We start from the raw sequence: 16084 nt of genomic DNA on the forward strand, positions 1-16084 counted from the left end.
GTCTCAGTGCAGGAGAAAGTTGCTACCCAGCGGGCTACTCCTGGCCAGCCCCCACTTACCTCTCCTTGCACAGGTACATCAGCCTGGCCACGTTGTAGCACAGCTGGACATCCACCACCTCACACGTGGGATATGCGTCCCTGTGCCCAAAGATGGCCATTGGAAAAGAGAACGTCCCAGACAGGAGAGATGCCCAAGTCTCCAAGGCTACCTTGTGTGCTACCAGAGACCTCTTTTCTCTATGTCTTTTATCAGGGATTGCAGATCAGAAAATTTTTTTTAAAGACTTTATTTATTTGTTTATGAGAGACAGAGAGAGAGAGGCAGAGACACAGGCAGAGGGGGAAGGAGGTTCCCTATGGGGAACCTGATGCGGGACTCGATCCCAGGACCCCAGGATTATGACCTGAGCCAAAGGCAGATGCTCAACTGCTGAGCCATCCAGGCATTTTAAGAAATTTTGAAATTTCATACAAAGAGGCCTTTTTTAATAGCATGAAAGTAATTTTTTAAGGACTTTATTTATTTATTCATGAGAGAGACAGGGAGAGAGAGGCAGAGACATAGGCAGAGGGAGAAGCAGGGTCCATGCAGGGAGCCCGATGTGGGACTCGATCCCGGAACCCCAGGATCACGCCCTGAGCCGAAGGCAGGCACTAAACCGATAAGCCACCCAGGCGTCCAATAGCATAAAAGGAATTGCCTGAAAGTGACAAGTTTATACTCTCTGGGCTTTAAATCAACAGGCGCGGGATCCCTGGGTGGCACAGCGGTTTAGCGCCTGCCTTTGGCCCAGGGCGCGATCCTGGAGACCCGGGATCGAATCCCACGTCGGGCTTCTGGTGCATGGAGCCTGCTTCTCCCTCTGCCTGTGTCTCTGCCTCTCTCTCTCTCTCTCTGTGACTATCATAAATAAAAATTAAAAAAAAATTAAAAAAAAATAAATAAATCAACAGGCGCTTCTGACAAAGGATGAACACCATTGGCACCATCCTCCACCCACCCAAAGGAAGAGAGTTATCTGAGATGAGAGTTATCTTTTCCAGATGAGGAAAATAAAGGTCAGAGAGGCTATATGACTTGTGCCCCAGGCCACACAGCTAGTGGCTGTCTGAGCCCTGATATGAATCCAGGCAGCCCAGTGCCAGGACCCGTGCCCGGAGCCACCACATGACGTTCCCTCCCAAGACACACAAAATCCCCACTGATTACATGCCAGGAACCACTCTGGGTACATCTTAGTGAGAGAGACAAAACCTACAGATAAGTCAGTCACTCATTTAAAGCCCAGGGCAGATCATCTTCCATGTGCTCTCAAGACATTTATTTGCACCTACACCCTGGCCTGTACTCCAGCTACTGTGGTCACACGGCATAGTGTGGTGGCTTAGAGAGGACAGGCCACCTGGCCAGAACCCTTCCACGACACCAGCACTGATTTGATGCTTGTGTGGCAGGGCCAAGCCCCTCTTGAGGTCTCTGGGTGCCCAAGCAGAAGACAGAGTGCTGCCCTAAGGCACTTGTCCCACCCAGAGGGGCCACAGCCCTGCTCACCGGAAGTGGCTCTCCACAGCCTCCTTTTTGGTGTCCTTGGGAAAGCCCGTGATGAACAGGGTCCGCCGCACCTGCCAGAGAAACGCACCAGGAAGAGAAGTCACCAGGGCAAGCCAGTCTGCAGGCGGGCCCAGCCTTCCCACCCTGTTCAAGTCTCCCCAGAGAAAACAGTGAAAACTTGGAAGGCTCAGGTGTTCTCTTCCTGCAGCCTGGCAGAGAGAGAGCCCTGATGGATGTCATTCATGTAGCATCATCTTCCAGACTGTACAAAGAATACACTTCCAAAGCAACTCTGTGAGCCTCCCTTGCATGACAAGAAAGGGAGAAGGAACCCAGAGAGGGTGAGTGACTCAAATGGTGTCACACAGCAGATCAGAGGAAGACTCAGGCCTGGAACCAACTCACAGAATCTCCTCCTCTCCCATCAATCTGTGGGTTGCAAAGACAGAGAGCTGCTTGCTCTCCATCCGAACTTCTGAGAAGGTACTCAGAATCAGTGACTATAAGCCCAAACCCCACAAATTTAAGGGCTAGTGGGCAAAACAGAGGGGAAAAAAATCCACAGTCTAAAATAATCAGAAATTTTTAAAAAAACATAACATCATCTTTGAGTATAAACATGCCAACTGGATTCTACAGAGGCCTCTCTGGAAGATCACTGCTCCTGGATCCCAGCCCATAGGCCTGGGGCACCACTCGGCTCTTGCTCCCACCTGCACCCTCAGCTTCGCTTACCAGGCTCTCCTCCTTGTACAGGATGGACTGGGTGTGATGCCGCATGAAGCCCACGGTGAGGATGAGGTAAAGGACAGCGAAGATGGTGTGCAGCCAGAGGAGGTCATTGCTGGGGGGGGAAACTAGCTGCCATCAGGGCTGGGCTCCTGAGCTGGGGTGGGGGTGGAAGGCTGGGTACCACTCCCAGCGCTGAGCTGGGGGCCAATGGCTCCATCCCAGCAGATGCCTCCAACAGAGGTCTCATGGCCCAGCTCCTGTAGAGCGGGCATCATCCTGACAGATGGACCCTGCCCCACAGGACCCTCTGGATCTCCTAGGACCCCCAGCAAAAGAGTCGCTGCCTGGGCCATGTCTGTGCCCACAGCCGGGCCACAGGTGCTGGCTGCGGAGGGACCCTCGGACATCAGCCTGCTCGAGTGGGCTATCTGGCCAAGCCCAGGCTCTGGAACCCACTTTCCCCTTGCTCCCACCATCAGCACCCTCACAGTCCCCTCCCCACACTCACTCTGTCTGCAGGTTTGCTATTGTGGTCCTCCCAAAACTGTAAGGGTCTTTATCTGCAGAGAAGCAAGATAACGTAGTTCCAGGGTCAGGTTAGGGAAGGAGGGTGCGGTATGGCTAGCCAAGGAGTGTGATCCCAGACCAGTCAGAGGACCTGACCATCCATCCGGTCATTTCAGAGCTCCACCAACCAAGGCCTCTGCTCTACCCAGCAACTTCCCAACCCACCACGTGGGTAAGTCAACACTCGAATTCTTCCTGCTTTGAAATCCTTGTGACATTCCTTGAGAAATCTAAAATCATAATAAGCTGGTTCCAAAAGCAAGTTGGGAATCACAGGGCATAGAAGTGGGTTCCTGGGGCACCTGGCTGGCTCAGTCAGCAGAGCATGGGACTCTTGATCTTGGGGTCATGAGTGTGAGCCCCAGAGTGGGTGGATAGATTACTTAAAAAAAAAAAATTTTTTTAAATTAAGGGACACCTGGGTGGCTCAGTGGTTAAGCATCTGCCTTTGGCTCAGGTCATGATCCCAGGGTCCCGGGATTGAGTCGCGCAACAGTTTCCCTTCAGTGAGCCTGCTTCTCCCTCTGCCTATGTCTCTGCCTCACTCTGTGTGTCTCTCATGAATAAATAAATAATATCTTTAAAAAAAGATTAGTTTAAAAAAATAAGAAGAAAAAAACCCAGCGGATTCATGATGGCATTTTGGAAGCTGGCTTCCAACAGTCGCTTAGAAACATTGTTCTCCACTCTGATTTTGACTTTGAGCATCATGGACATCTTCCAGATCCACTAATTATGGCCTCCTGATTGGGTGGGGGCTGGACAGTGTAAAATACTCTCCGAAAGCCCTTGATTCTACATATCTTGGGGCTTTATTCCTCTTACTTAGATAGAATCAGAAATGGACATTGGGGGCCCTGGCTCTCGGCCCCTGTGAGGGTGGGTTCTTCTCCAGACCTTCAGAGAGAGGGGACGTTCTGAGAGTCACCCCAAGGACTCCTCATGTCTGACTCTGAGCGGGAGTCCTGGGGTTCTGCTCTACCTCACTGAGCCCCGTTCCCTGGGGCTGCAGCTCTGCCCGGGCCCAAGTCAGACAGGACAAGGGGTCATTACCCAGCAAGTCACCCGAGAGGTTGACAGGCAGGATGACGCACAGGGACAAGCAGCTGACCACCACCAGCAGGAAGATGATGTGTCTCTGGAAGGACAGGTAGTGGATGGCGTCCTCCCCACACCACTCCAGGATCTGGTCGTCGCTGGCCAAGACACGCACATGGAATGTCAGTGAGCAGCCAGTAAAAGGCCAGGCCTCAGGTGACCTCGCTTAGTCCTCAGGACCGTGCAGGGAGGCAGGTGCTAATCCCACCCCCACCACTTTAGAGGTGAGGACACAGAGGCAGAGCCCGAGTTTCCAGTCACACAACTTGTGAGGGCAGAGCTAGGATGGGGACCCCTGAGCCTGGCCCCCCCGAGGACCCCCACACCAGGCTCCCTGGGAGCTGCCGTTTCTGGAGACATCTGTGCGGGGGCCGGACATGGATGCTCAGTTACCCCAAAGCCCCTACCTGCTGCTGGGAATAAGCAAAGCCACTGACAACAGGGCTGCTGGGGCTCTTCTGCCAGGCTCACAGCCCCCACTCTTTCTCCGGGCTCCCCACCCCCGGGGCAAGCTTTGAGGCAGAGTGGGAGCCAGCACTTCCAGCATTCCGGGGCTCAGGCCATCCTGCTGCCCCCCTCCTCCCTGTGTCCTGCGGGGTGGGGTGTGGGCCACAGAGGCTCCACCCTTTCCTGGGGGCCATATTTGGAAGCTTCAGCTAGCTTGGGGACGGGAAAATTCTAGAGGCTGACAGCCAGACTTCCATGCCACAAAGGCAGAAGAGGGATGTCCTTCTTTCCCTCTCCTGACAGGGAGGTGCGCTAGGCATCCGGCTTCCAGATGACGGGAACAAGCAGTGATGAAGACTCAAACCAATGAATGAGCAATTGTCATCCACGGTGTTTCTGGGGACACACCTCTGACTTCCCAATCTGGCTGGGAATGGCAATCCTAAGGAACCTATGGGGATCCTTTGAATGGCGGTCGGAATGTTGGCTGGGAGCAGCTGTTAGAATTTAATCATAGCCTCAAAAAAGTCAAAGTGCTGTCCTTTCTGCAACAGGAACAGAAGACAAGAAAAACATGGGGAGTGGAGATGGGAAAATACGGCTGACACAGCATTGCAGTAACAAAGCAGGATCCGCAGAGGTCCCTGCTACAGCCCCCCTTATGAGAAAGTCATGTCCATGGGGTAGGGGGGTCTGGAGGGGACACAGGACAGTGAAAACAGGGTGCAGGGAGAGACCAGCCACGGAGCAGATCTGCTACCCACTTTTGTGGGTTACCATGGAAATGATGAGTCAGTGTCTGGCACTGCCCCACCCGGTTCTGGGGGGTGCGGTCCCAAGCCCAGGGGCAGGGGTGTGGCCTGAGCCCCACCCAGTGTGGCCACAGAGTAGCCAAACAACAGGCCCTGGGCATCTCTTGGGGGCAGGGTTCCAGGTGACCTCAAATTTCTTCTTACTGGTTCTTTCCCCTACGTGATGGACTTTTTGCACAGAGTATATGTGACTTCCAGCATCAAGAGGAAATGCCTCCTGGTGGCGCAATTTTGCAGTGGCAGAGAAGGGTGGGGTGGCAAATCCACCTCTCCCACCATGTCATCCCGGGCCCCCTTTTATAGTGGAAACTGAGACCCAGAGTGAGGGTACCCAGCATCCCATAACTGCCGGACATCACTAATCCTAAGAGGTCCTTCTCGTATCTTGGCACCTCTGAAAGGTGCTCCCTATGATCACAGCTGATCCTAGCTTGATCGGATTTCTCTCTGCAGGCGTCCCATTTTAAAAACAAGGCAACCTTTAACCCAATGAGGTGAATGCACTAAAGCACCATCTTTTCTCCTCTATGCACTAAATCAGATACAGAAGCCTTCCTGGAAGAGCCTCCTTTGAGGGGGTGCCCATCATCCTTGCCTAGAGCACCAAAAAATCAGCTTTAGTTAGCTTGTGCAGGTGCTGTCTGGGCCCCCCTAATGTCAGCCCCCCCACACTGCTTTGGGCCTGAGCTGAGAAGCAGCTAAGAGACCTCATCTTGCAGTCAGGCGTTTTGGCTCTTTCTTCCTCGCTAACCAAACACGCAGAAAACCCACCCAGACAAAGACAGACACACAGACACGCCCCCACTCACACGGGCTCCCCAAGCTGTACTCACTGCAGGCGGAAGATGGCAGTCAGCCAGGGGCAGCATCCCTGGAAATGCAGAGATGGGGGATGAGCCTTGAACATCTTTGTCTTTGGGAGGCAGATGTGATCGCAATATTAAGCAACCATCTGACCTCCCGTGGTGTAAAAGCACTACTTCTGTCCTAAATTCAGCAAGCTACCGCATGTCCCCGAAGTGACAGTCTCCACGCTCCCATTTATGACACGCACCCTGTGCCTGGAATTCTGGTAAAAACCTCTCAAGCTCTGACAATCTGTGGAAACATACAGGCTCCGGGGGCAAATCCTGAACTTGAATAAAGAGCTCAGGGCAGCTATGGAGAAGCTGCTGTGGGTTGCTATCTGGGCATCCCAAATCACTGGTTGAGACATGGGGCAGACACAGGGAAACAGGTGAGACAGTCCCCACAGGGTGCGTATATGGAGGAAGAGGGTGCCTGTAGCTTCTACTGTCCGTCATGTCTCTTACAAATAATACTCCCTAAAGCCCGGCTGTCCCTCCACCCCTGGCTGGAGACACACTACTTTTGGTCATCACCTGTTCAGGGTGATGGGCTCCTGCCCACATCTAGCTCAAGCCAGCAGGCAAGCCAACAAAGAACTGTCCCACTTGGCCCTGAGTGTGATCACAGCAACAGGCGCCAGGACCACAGGGATTCAGGAGCCCTCTGCCTGAGAGTTGATCCTGTCGCACACCCTGGACACCCCCAGCTGCATCTTCCCTGCAGGACATCCCAAGTCCAGGTGGCACAGGGAAGAGCTCTCATCAACGCTCACCACTCAGGACACAGCATATGGAAGCAGCCGTTCAACAGGTGCACAGCTGCCCTCCCCCACCCCCACCCAGCCAGAGCCACACCTGCCCCTTAGATACCAACCAGCTCGCTTTCAAAATCTTGTTGCCCGAAAGAGGAAGACGATGATAATCTCTGGAATCTGGACTCACTAGAAACACAAAAGGGAAGAGTGACAGGAAATTGTTTTTAAAAGTCCAAAAGCCAACGTCCAACGTCAGGTATCTTGCCACCTCTTAGAGCTCCAGACCAAAGCTACTAGCACTCCTCCAAGTCTGGCACAAAATGTAACAGTTTGTGAAACATGCAGACAAGGGCAATGACCACTACATGTAGGCATGTAACACTACATCACAAGGGACAAGTGGCAAGGGGTCGGCATCAGCAGATCGTCTCTGTGCCCCGCACCCTGGGGCCTCAGCACCCCAATGCATCTACCTAAAGTGACTTCAGAGTTCAATGTCTGCAATACATTTCCCAATGTGTTAAACAAAACTTAGAACAAAGGCTGTATTTTATCCAATCTACAATTCCACTGGTTGTAAGGGACATAACTATTTTGTTTTAAAGATTTCATTTATTTCTTTGAGAGAGAGAGCACAAACAGGGGGAGGGGGAGGGGCAGAGGGAGAAGCAGACTTCCCACTGAGCAGGGAGTCCAATGTGGGACTCGATCTCAGGACCCCAAGATCATGACCTGAGCTGAAGGCAGACACTTCACCGACTGAGCCACCCAGGCACCCCAAGGGACATAAATATTTTATTTATTTGCTTCTGCAAGTGCCAGAACTGAGGCTTTGAGGAAGGAAGGTGCTTTTACAGGCCCAGTCCCTCCCACACAGTATGCATTTCAACACGGCAGCAGCCCCTAGAGCAAGAGTGGCAGGTGTCGCCGGGTGAGCGCCAGAGGAGGCCCAGGTGGAGCAACCTGGCACACGTGGCTTTCCCTGATGGCTTCCTATTCTGCATCTGACAGAAGATCCGGCCTGTGTGACAACAGCTGGGGTTGGAAACACCAGTATGCAGACCTAGAATACACCCCCTTCAGGGGTCATGAGCGGAGAGCCAGCAGAGCCAGGAGAGGTACGGCCAAGGGGGTCTCCGTTCTGCCACAGGCTCACCTGATGCTGGCTTAGGGAGGGCCATCAGCCCACACCAACCCGGAGCAAGGACTAGGGCCTCTCCCTATGGCCCTACCACCCTTCCTAACCCTTCTTGCCTCCTCCCCAACCCCAAAGTAGCACATTTCAAAGAAGAGACACTTGAAAACATTCAAGGTGAGAAAGAAAACTGGCATCATTTGCAGGCAATACTGACAGCTCCACATACGGAAAGCAATCAGATTTCCTCAGAGCCTGAAACCAACAAGGTTCCAGCCACGGCCAGGCCAAGGCCACGGCCCAGGGGCAGCACTTCTGGCACTGGCTTGGCTCACTCAGTGAGCGCAATCTAGTGTCAGCATCACGCGTGGGCTGCCAGCCTGTCCCAGTCTCTCTCTCTCTCTCTCTCTCTCTCTCTCTATCTCACACACACACACACTCGAGGTGATGTGTCTTTGTTACCTGTCTGCTTCTGACACCAGGGCAATACGGCCATAATCCCAGAATTTCCTTCTTATGATGGAAAACACGAATATTAAACACTAAAAGGAGAAAAGAAACCAAGGACAAGCATCTCAGGTGACTTCTAATTAGAGAGTCAGCGATCTTAGAGACTTGCCTAAACTCAATGGGGCTAGAAGGGCCCAGAGAGGGTGCTGAGCTGCCCATGGCCACACAGCTGCATGGTTGGATGCTCTGCTCACCTCATTCGCTAGCGCCTGTCGCAGGCCACCCATGCCACGCTAAGCTTGCCCTGGCGCTCTCCTTGTCAAGCACATTGCCCTGTTCTTCGCTCTCAGGGCGGCATCAACAGCCGCAACCTTCCGCAGCCCTGATCGGCCTTCTGCTGCTCCCAAGCAGGAAGGCAAGATCTGGCCTCATAGCTGCCCTGGGGTCCAGCCTCCTTCTTCACTTTCCACAAACTTGCATTTTAATTACAAGGTAGCTGAGCACCCTCCCCCCCCCCCCCCCCCCCCAGGCAGAGCCAGAGGTGGTGAGACCCTTACTCGGTGTTTGGTTGTCCTGGAGGCAAACCCTGTGGATGCCAGTGCGGAGCGAAGCCCACCAAGGACCACCATGTCCAGCGGGCTCGGCCTCCACAAGCTGGGACCTTCAGCCTATCTAACCCTCCCTTAGCTCTAAACTCTGTAAATTCTAGATCTCTCCTCCCTCCCCATACCTCTGCCCTGGCCTGGCCGTCCTCAGCCCTGGTCCCACCTCTCCCCACTCCCCAGACAGGCTCCCTCCCTTCCAGATTCAGGGACCTAAGAGAGGCCATTTCTCATTAGCACATCCCCACCACGTCCCCAGTCAGGAACTGAGCTTTTCAGTGTGGTTTTTGTGTCCCTCAAGGGAATCCAGAAGGCCAGAACCCCAGAGGACTGCATTCCTGTTCCCTGAGGAATGACCTCAAGATGGGTGGGGAAGTTAGTGATATGTTTCCAGAAGCAGGTGACTCATGTCTTGGGGTAAACCTGCCTGCCCTCCTGCCCTGCTGCTCCTTCTCAGGGTGTGGACACCTCCCACGCACTCATGTTTGCCAGTTCCCAAGTGTACCCCAGAATATCCAGTGATGAACACCCACCGCCGCCAGCATAGTACCCTGGAGAGTGACTCTCTCTTCAGCCAACCCTGCTGCAGCCACGACCACCTCCTCCTCCTCCAGACCACCCACCTCGGCCCATGCCCACACTCTCCTGAGCCCCTCCTCCAGTAATCCCAGCAACCCTCTAGACCACCACCCTGCTCCTCTGCTGCCCCTACCCACTGAGGCTGCTGTAGGTGCCCGTGTCCTCAACCTACAAGTGGGTTTCTGCTCCAAGACAAGAATCCTTTCTCACAGACACAAGATGAGTGGCATGTGGGTTTCCATAGAAGCCCATAAAGCGCCACAGTGTAGCCACCATGGACATCTGAATCCTGGGTAGAACTCCCTCTTCCTTCCCAGGAATAATTTTCCACTAGCTACTTACATTTATACCCGCCTCTTTCTCTCAATCTGGGCCTAGGGCCCTCCTGCCATGCCAGTTCCATTTCTCAGGCCTGCCCAAGCCCCGCCTCTGGCCCAAAGCAGGGCATCTATACCCTCCACCCCCATCCCACCCCATTTACTCAGCTGATGTGTGTTACCTATGGGGAGAAGGCATCAGGACATGGGCCAGCCACAGGCAGGCAAAGGAAGGTGGCCTTACCCCACTACCTCCCACCTGGCCAAAGGCGAGTCAGCACAGGGGAGAAAAATAGTGTACTTCCAACTAGCGGGGGGGTGTTCGGGAACAAGGAGGTCTACACTAAAGAGAGGCCACTGAGTGGATCAGCTATGAGTAACGTGGGCCTCTTCCGAGGTCTGTCCTATTCTCTATGGCTGATCCCTCCAAATGCCCAGGACCCAATGGGGACAGAAGGTTACATTTCTAAGCCGGGAGGTGTGGGACGCTCTAATTCAAGCCCACACCTTCCATTCATACCTCCTGTCCCTGCGGACTGCACCCTTCCCACCAGCCCATGACGTGACAGGCCAACTCCGCGGTCATGCTCATCATCAAAGGGACAGCTAAGTGGGCCCTTTAGCACAGTCTGATCTCCAAAAATCCCAGGGGTAGGAATTATGAGCTCTGTTTTACAGAGCAGAAGCCTAAAGTCCATATGAGGGTGACACACACAGTGACAGCAGGTAAGCAGCAGAGTTGGCATTTACACTCAGGTATGCCTGACTCCTCGCCTGACTTCCCCAGAAGGCCCGGGGATGGTGGGGTGAGGGGGAGGACATGATTCAGGAGGGGTCTCACCAGGAAGCAGCTGACGTCGATGAGCAGGACGGTGGGGATGCCCCCGAAGGTGATGCCCTGGAGCACGGTGCTGTTTTTGGCCGAGTTGTAGCAGTAGGAGTCGTTGGGCTGATCCCCGATGCCCAGCCGCTCACGCATGGACACGGCCTTGGACTGCCACAGCTCCAGCGATGGGCGGTGGGTCATCGTGCCTGTCCTCCCTGGAAAGCAAACCCGGCAGACGCTCAGGGCTTGGACCCCCCTGCAGCTCCCCCAGCCTGCACTGGCAGCGCCTAAGGTGGGAGCAGCAACGAGAATCAGGGAGGGACAGACGCCAGGCCCCAAGCGCCTGGCAGAGCCTACAAGAATAGGTCCATTGTGGGGACAGTCCCAAGGGTCAGCTGGGTGGGTGGAGGGCTCGTCCCGGACATGGCTGGCAGCCTCCCCAGCGCGAGGGAGCAGGAAGGAGAGCCAGAGTGCCAGAGCTCCTCCTGCCGTGGGGACAGCTGCTGAGAGGGTCATCTGTGGGAGCCCCTGGGGGCTCTGAGGACAGGCAGGGACAGACCAGGGGAGACAAAGGGGAGGAAAAAAACCCGGGAAGGAGCAAAAAAGAAAGGACATCCAAGTCCACAAGGATGGCTGATCCCCTGGAGCCACAGAGGAGCACCCCCCCCCCCCCCCCCGCTGCTCCTGGCATGTCCAGCTGGGACAACAGACACGGGCCTTCCACCCACTTGGAGCCGAGGCCCAGGGGAGTAACAGCCTGCCCAAGACTGCAGGCTCGTCAGGGCAGCATCGGCTCTCAGCCCCAGCCCCTTCCCTGTCCCGCACGGTGACACACACATGAGTTCTGGGCAGCCAGAGAAGGCAAAGGGAGTGGGGGGGGGGCAGTGGAAGAGGATGGAAAGGAGGGAGGGGGCTCCTCAGGGCCCCCCGAAGCACACTCCCAGCTCTGTCCTCTCACCCCCACCCTCCTGGGTACCTTCGGTCTACTGGAAGACCCAGCATTTCCAAAGCAAATATCACTCCCAGCTGGTTGTTGACCTTTCCTTTCGGAGGCGCCTGGCACCCCCGAGAAGCTGATGGAAATCTCCAGTGTTTGTCTCCTGGCACCAAAGGTCCCAGAGTTAATGGCCAGGCTCTCGACCCCTTCTCATGCCACCTGAGGCTGGAGAGCCAGCAGACACACTGGGCAACCCGACCTCAAGCTACCCACTCCCCGCATCTGGCTAAACTTTTTGTCAGGGGATTCACTACATCTGATATTTCTGTTTCCTTTTTCTTTCTAAGATTGTATTTATTCATTTATTTCTTTGAGAGAGAGAGAGCACACGTGCATGCACATGGGGGGGGGCAGAAGGAGAGAATCTCAAGCAGACTCCTCCCTAATTGCAGAGTGGGGCGCAGGGCTCAGTCTCACGATCCTGAGATCACAACCTGAGCCAAAATCAAAGTCAGACACTTTGACTGAGCCACCCAGGTGCCCCTAGCTCTGGTATTTCTAACATGTTATAGGAACAAAAGTCTTGAGGACAAGAAGAAAAGGCATAGACAACCCAACCTGGTGTTTGGACTACCTGGTGATGCCGCTGGCGTGTGTATGGGGGGCGGGGTTGCCACTTCTGAGCCCTGGGGCTGGCTGGCTGGGAACAATCTCACACACATACACCAAGACATGAAGGAAAGGGGTGGGGGTGGCAGGTCCAAGGGCATGGGAGGATTCCCCAGAAGGCTGAGTCACTTTTTCACCCCTCTAAGAGACTTGGCAATGGCTGGAGTAAGTGATGCCAGAGCCATGGAGTCGGTGGTTCTGAACAGAGCAGACTACGTCTGAGAGACAGTTCTTGTTGGTTTCCCTGCTTTAAATGTCACCCAGCGGCACCATCCCAACAGAAGGGCCCGGCCTGACTCTCTGCGGCCAGCTCCTGCCCCTCCTCCCCGCTCCACACTCACCAGATGCCAGGAAGGAAAAACTGTGGGTGAGTCCCCTGGAGAGGTCCTCAGTTGGAGCCGTTCCGGCTCCGGCTCCGGCAAAGACAGGGGCAGCCCTAGCCACCTCCCAAGACGCCTCGGGCCTGCTACTCATTTCCTGCAGGGCTTTCCTGACCCCAGGAACACAGAGCACCAGCCTTTACAGGCTTCTCTAGGGAAGACAGACGGCTAGAGTCCCTGCAAGCTGCCTTTCTCAGTTTGGCACACTGCCCTGTGCTCACACCTGCCCTAAGTCTCTGAACTCAGACACCCACGTGGAGTCTCTGGTTCTTCCCAGGGCGATCCCCCACCCTCCTCTCTCCCTCAGCTCCCCGAACTGGTTCTGGGCGCTCCTAACTCCTCTCCTCTGACTCCAGGCACTGCTGGAGCTGGGGAGTGTCCACTCCCAAGAGCAGGGCTGGCTGTGGGCTCCAGAAAAGCCTCTGAGTTCAGGATCTCCTCTGGGTCCCAAGGGCAGCTGCCATCTGAGGACTAGATTCAGGAAAAGGAACACAGCAGAACAAGCAAGGGAGGCTTGAAAAGTGACGTGGGAAGAAAAAAGTCATCCTCATAAAATGCCCACAGAGGGAGCACTGTCCCTGGAAGGGAGAGAGGCTGAGCTCTAGAAGAGCAGAGCCCCCCCACCCACCAGGAAGTACCTGTGACCCCTCCCTCTTCACCCTCCAGCTCCAGACATGCCTCTACAGGACTCTTCTGCCAAACAGGCTCCTCCCAGTGGCTTTACGAAGTTGGAAAGAACTCCCGAGGTCACCCAGCAAATACTGCCGGCCTGGGAGGGAGCCTCGGGGTGCCTGTAAGGTCAGCCTCTTCCAGGGGAGGCACCCATGTGAGGGCAGAGCTTTAGAGGCCTGCCCCGCCTCTCCAGCCTTCCAGCTCAGATGTGAACTGTCCCTGGCCATACACACATCGTATCCAAAATCTGCTGAAGTCTCGCAGTCCCCCCAGGCCCAGCACCCCCCAACCCCCCATCCCCAGCATGTTCCAGAACAGACAAGCTCTGATGCGGCAGCTGGGAGCACAGCCACCCCAGGGCAGCTGGCTCAGTGGCAGAAACCAGCAAGCAGGCCCAGTGGCCCTGGGGGAGCCCTGGCTTCAACCACCCGCAGTCCTCCCTTATTTGTAGTTACGCTTATGCAAATGCCTTATTTGTGCCTTCTGGAGAACGCTCTAGTAACCTAAAGGTAGGAGCCACAGAAGCACTGTGGGGCCCTGCAGCCAGTGGAGCAGGCACCCCGGAGTCTGGTCCCAGCCTGGTCCCAGCCGCTGGGAGGGAGGGCCGAGGCCGCTCCAAGCTCTAACCCGCCGGCCTGAGTTGGCAGCAAGGACTAGCCCCTGAGGAGCAGCGCACAGTGCACACCTGACCGTTGTCACCTTCCTTCCAGAAAGGCTAGCAGACTGTTGCTGTTGGGGGGGGGGGGGCGTGAGCACCGTCGGTTCTTGTAGGAAGGCCCCCTACAAATTCAGGGTATCTTTACCACAGATCTTCCGATTTTCTTACAACAGCAAGACCACAAGCAGTTCCGGCCCTGCTGCCACAGGAGCTAAATGGGATCTTCCAGATGCAGGAGGTGGTTGCGAAGTGAACACGACCTTCTCAAAGCACCGCCAGACTTTTCAAAAGCTCCTGGCTTTTATTTTAAGTCACTCCTCCAGCTAACGGAGGACTCCATCCGATGCTCCCACTGTCAGAGCCCGTTCAAGAGAGACCTTTGCCCCAACACCAGGAAACAAGACGCCATGTGAGCAGGAAAGGGAGCCCTGCTTCTGTTGGCATCCTCTGGGGGCACCCAGGGCTCCAACAGGTGCGGGGGGTGGGGGAGAGGGGGAGAAACTCGGTGGGACAGGACACGCTGGAGGGAAAGGGGGAAACCCTGGTTGCGCAGTAAAGCTGACAGCGAGTCTGTCCCCATCCCCCGTGAGTGTCTTCAGCCCTGCAGGAGCCAGGGCCCCAAGGAGCCCGCAGCGCCCTCCACAGCCCCCTGCAACGCAGGCAGGGATGGGTGAGCACGGACCCTGGGCCCTGGCACCCAGTCACACAACTTGGCAGTCACTCGGTCCACTGCACCAGGGATTCCTGCCCTTGAGGACACTACCTGCAGCCGAAGGGGAAGGCCACCCCACGCCCCAGTCTCAGGTAGCCAGTCTTCTCAGATCCCCAACCCCAGTGGCTCTGGTTTCTGGGCAGAGCTGTCCTCACCCTTCCGGAAGCCCTGGGCTCCCGAGGCCCGGGCAGGGGTCACCGCCGGGCAGCCCCAGCGGCTTCCACCTTCCACCTGTCCCCCAGCGCAGGGCACCCAAGCGCCAGCCACTTCCCAGTCCTGCGGGGCCCAGGGTCCGTGAAGGAAGTGCCCCCCCTTCCCAGGGCTGGGAGGTCGGGCTCCGGAGACAGGTCCCGAGGGGAAGGAAGGGGCCAGAAGGGGAGAAGAAGGGGAGAGGGGAGGACAGGGAGGCTCGGAGGGGGAGTCCGGGAAGGCTGCGGGGCCGCACCGACCCCCTGCTCCCACCCCTTCCCCTCTACCTGCAGTCTGGCATCCGGTTCCACCTGGCCGGCGCGGGAGGCGCCCCACCACTTAAAAGTTGCAAAGTGAAACTCCAGCGACTCTCGCACATGCGCAGAGCCATGCGCCGCCGGCCCGATTCTCCGCGGTGACCAGCGCTCCTGGGCCCTCACCTCGCGCAGTGCGCAGCCTGCCCTACCGGGCCTGCAGCCGCCCCCCAAACAACACGCAGCTCGGTTCCTGGCGGCGGTCTCCAGGCGGCCTGCGGCTCCCAGGGTCCGGACCCAGCTGCCCTGCCCCACGGGGAGCGGGTGGTGTGTGATGTGGGCAAGAAAGACAGAAACAATTATTAGATTTCCTTACTGCCCACAGCCCACTGACAAGTCCTCGAAACAGGCAGAGTGACATTCTTCTAGGAGCTCAGCTGCCTTGATGTTGATACTTTGCAAAGAGCAAAAGGCAACCTTATCCCCACCCCTGGAATCCGTAAATCTACTTTAACATATAAAAATTCCTTTATATATTTCCTTTTTAAAAATATTTTAACTGACTGAATCCTTCCTAGATCCTTCCTTGGCTTTCTAAGCAGTCTGATCTAATCCCCGAGAACTTTCTGTTCCCTCAGCATTCTGCATCAAATGGAGAAATACAGATTATAATGTTTTGTTTGCTTGTTAGAAAATGCCCTCACTATCTGGGTTGGGAATACACAATCTTAGGGCCATTCCACAGGGCACAGCCCACATCCAGTGACCGTACAAGGAAACAGTGACAATTTGGCTTTCTGCTCTTAGTTATAGAGTTGACAGAGGTAAGTGCTTGGGACATCCTGCAGTGAGTAACATGAACAGAGAAGGCAGGCAGGGACTACCCAGTTG

At 55.5% G+C, this 16084-nt stretch overlaps 1 protein-coding gene across 4 annotated transcripts in view; it reads right to left on the reverse strand.

Moving 5' to 3' along the window:
• Positions 1-16084, reverse strand: part of TMEM63A (transmembrane protein 63A) — a 29144-nt gene that overhangs the window by 11576 nt on the left and 1484 nt on the right. Inside the window, exons 4-13 of one of the 4 annotated variants that reach the window (XM_072732693.1) lie at positions 15227-15499; positions 10738-10937; positions 8411-8490; positions 6933-6999; positions 6044-6081; positions 3907-4049; positions 2795-2846; positions 2290-2398; positions 1555-1625; positions 60-140 (exon numbers count right to left, since the gene is read on the reverse strand). In XM_072732693.1, the coding sequence (XP_072588794.1) occupies positions 60-140; positions 1555-1625; positions 2290-2398; positions 2795-2846; positions 3907-4049; positions 6044-6081; positions 6933-6999; positions 8411-8490; positions 10738-10923 (827 nt within the window). In that variant the 5' untranslated portion in view covers positions 10924-10937; positions 15227-15499. Of the gene's footprint in view, positions 1-59; positions 141-1554; positions 1626-2289; positions 2399-2794; positions 2847-3906; positions 4050-6043; positions 6082-6932; positions 7000-8410; positions 8491-10737; positions 11334-12669; positions 13411-15226; positions 15974-16084 lie in introns of those variants that run through there. The other 3 variants (XM_026003451.2, XM_026003450.2, XM_026003449.2) reach the window with 3 other exon arrangements.

Source organism: Vulpes vulpes, chromosome 13 (assembly GCF_048418805.1).
Source record: "Vulpes vulpes isolate BD-2025 chromosome 13, VulVul3, whole genome shotgun sequence".
Classification (NCBI taxonomy): Eukaryota; Metazoa; Chordata; class Mammalia; order Carnivora; family Canidae; genus Vulpes; species Vulpes vulpes.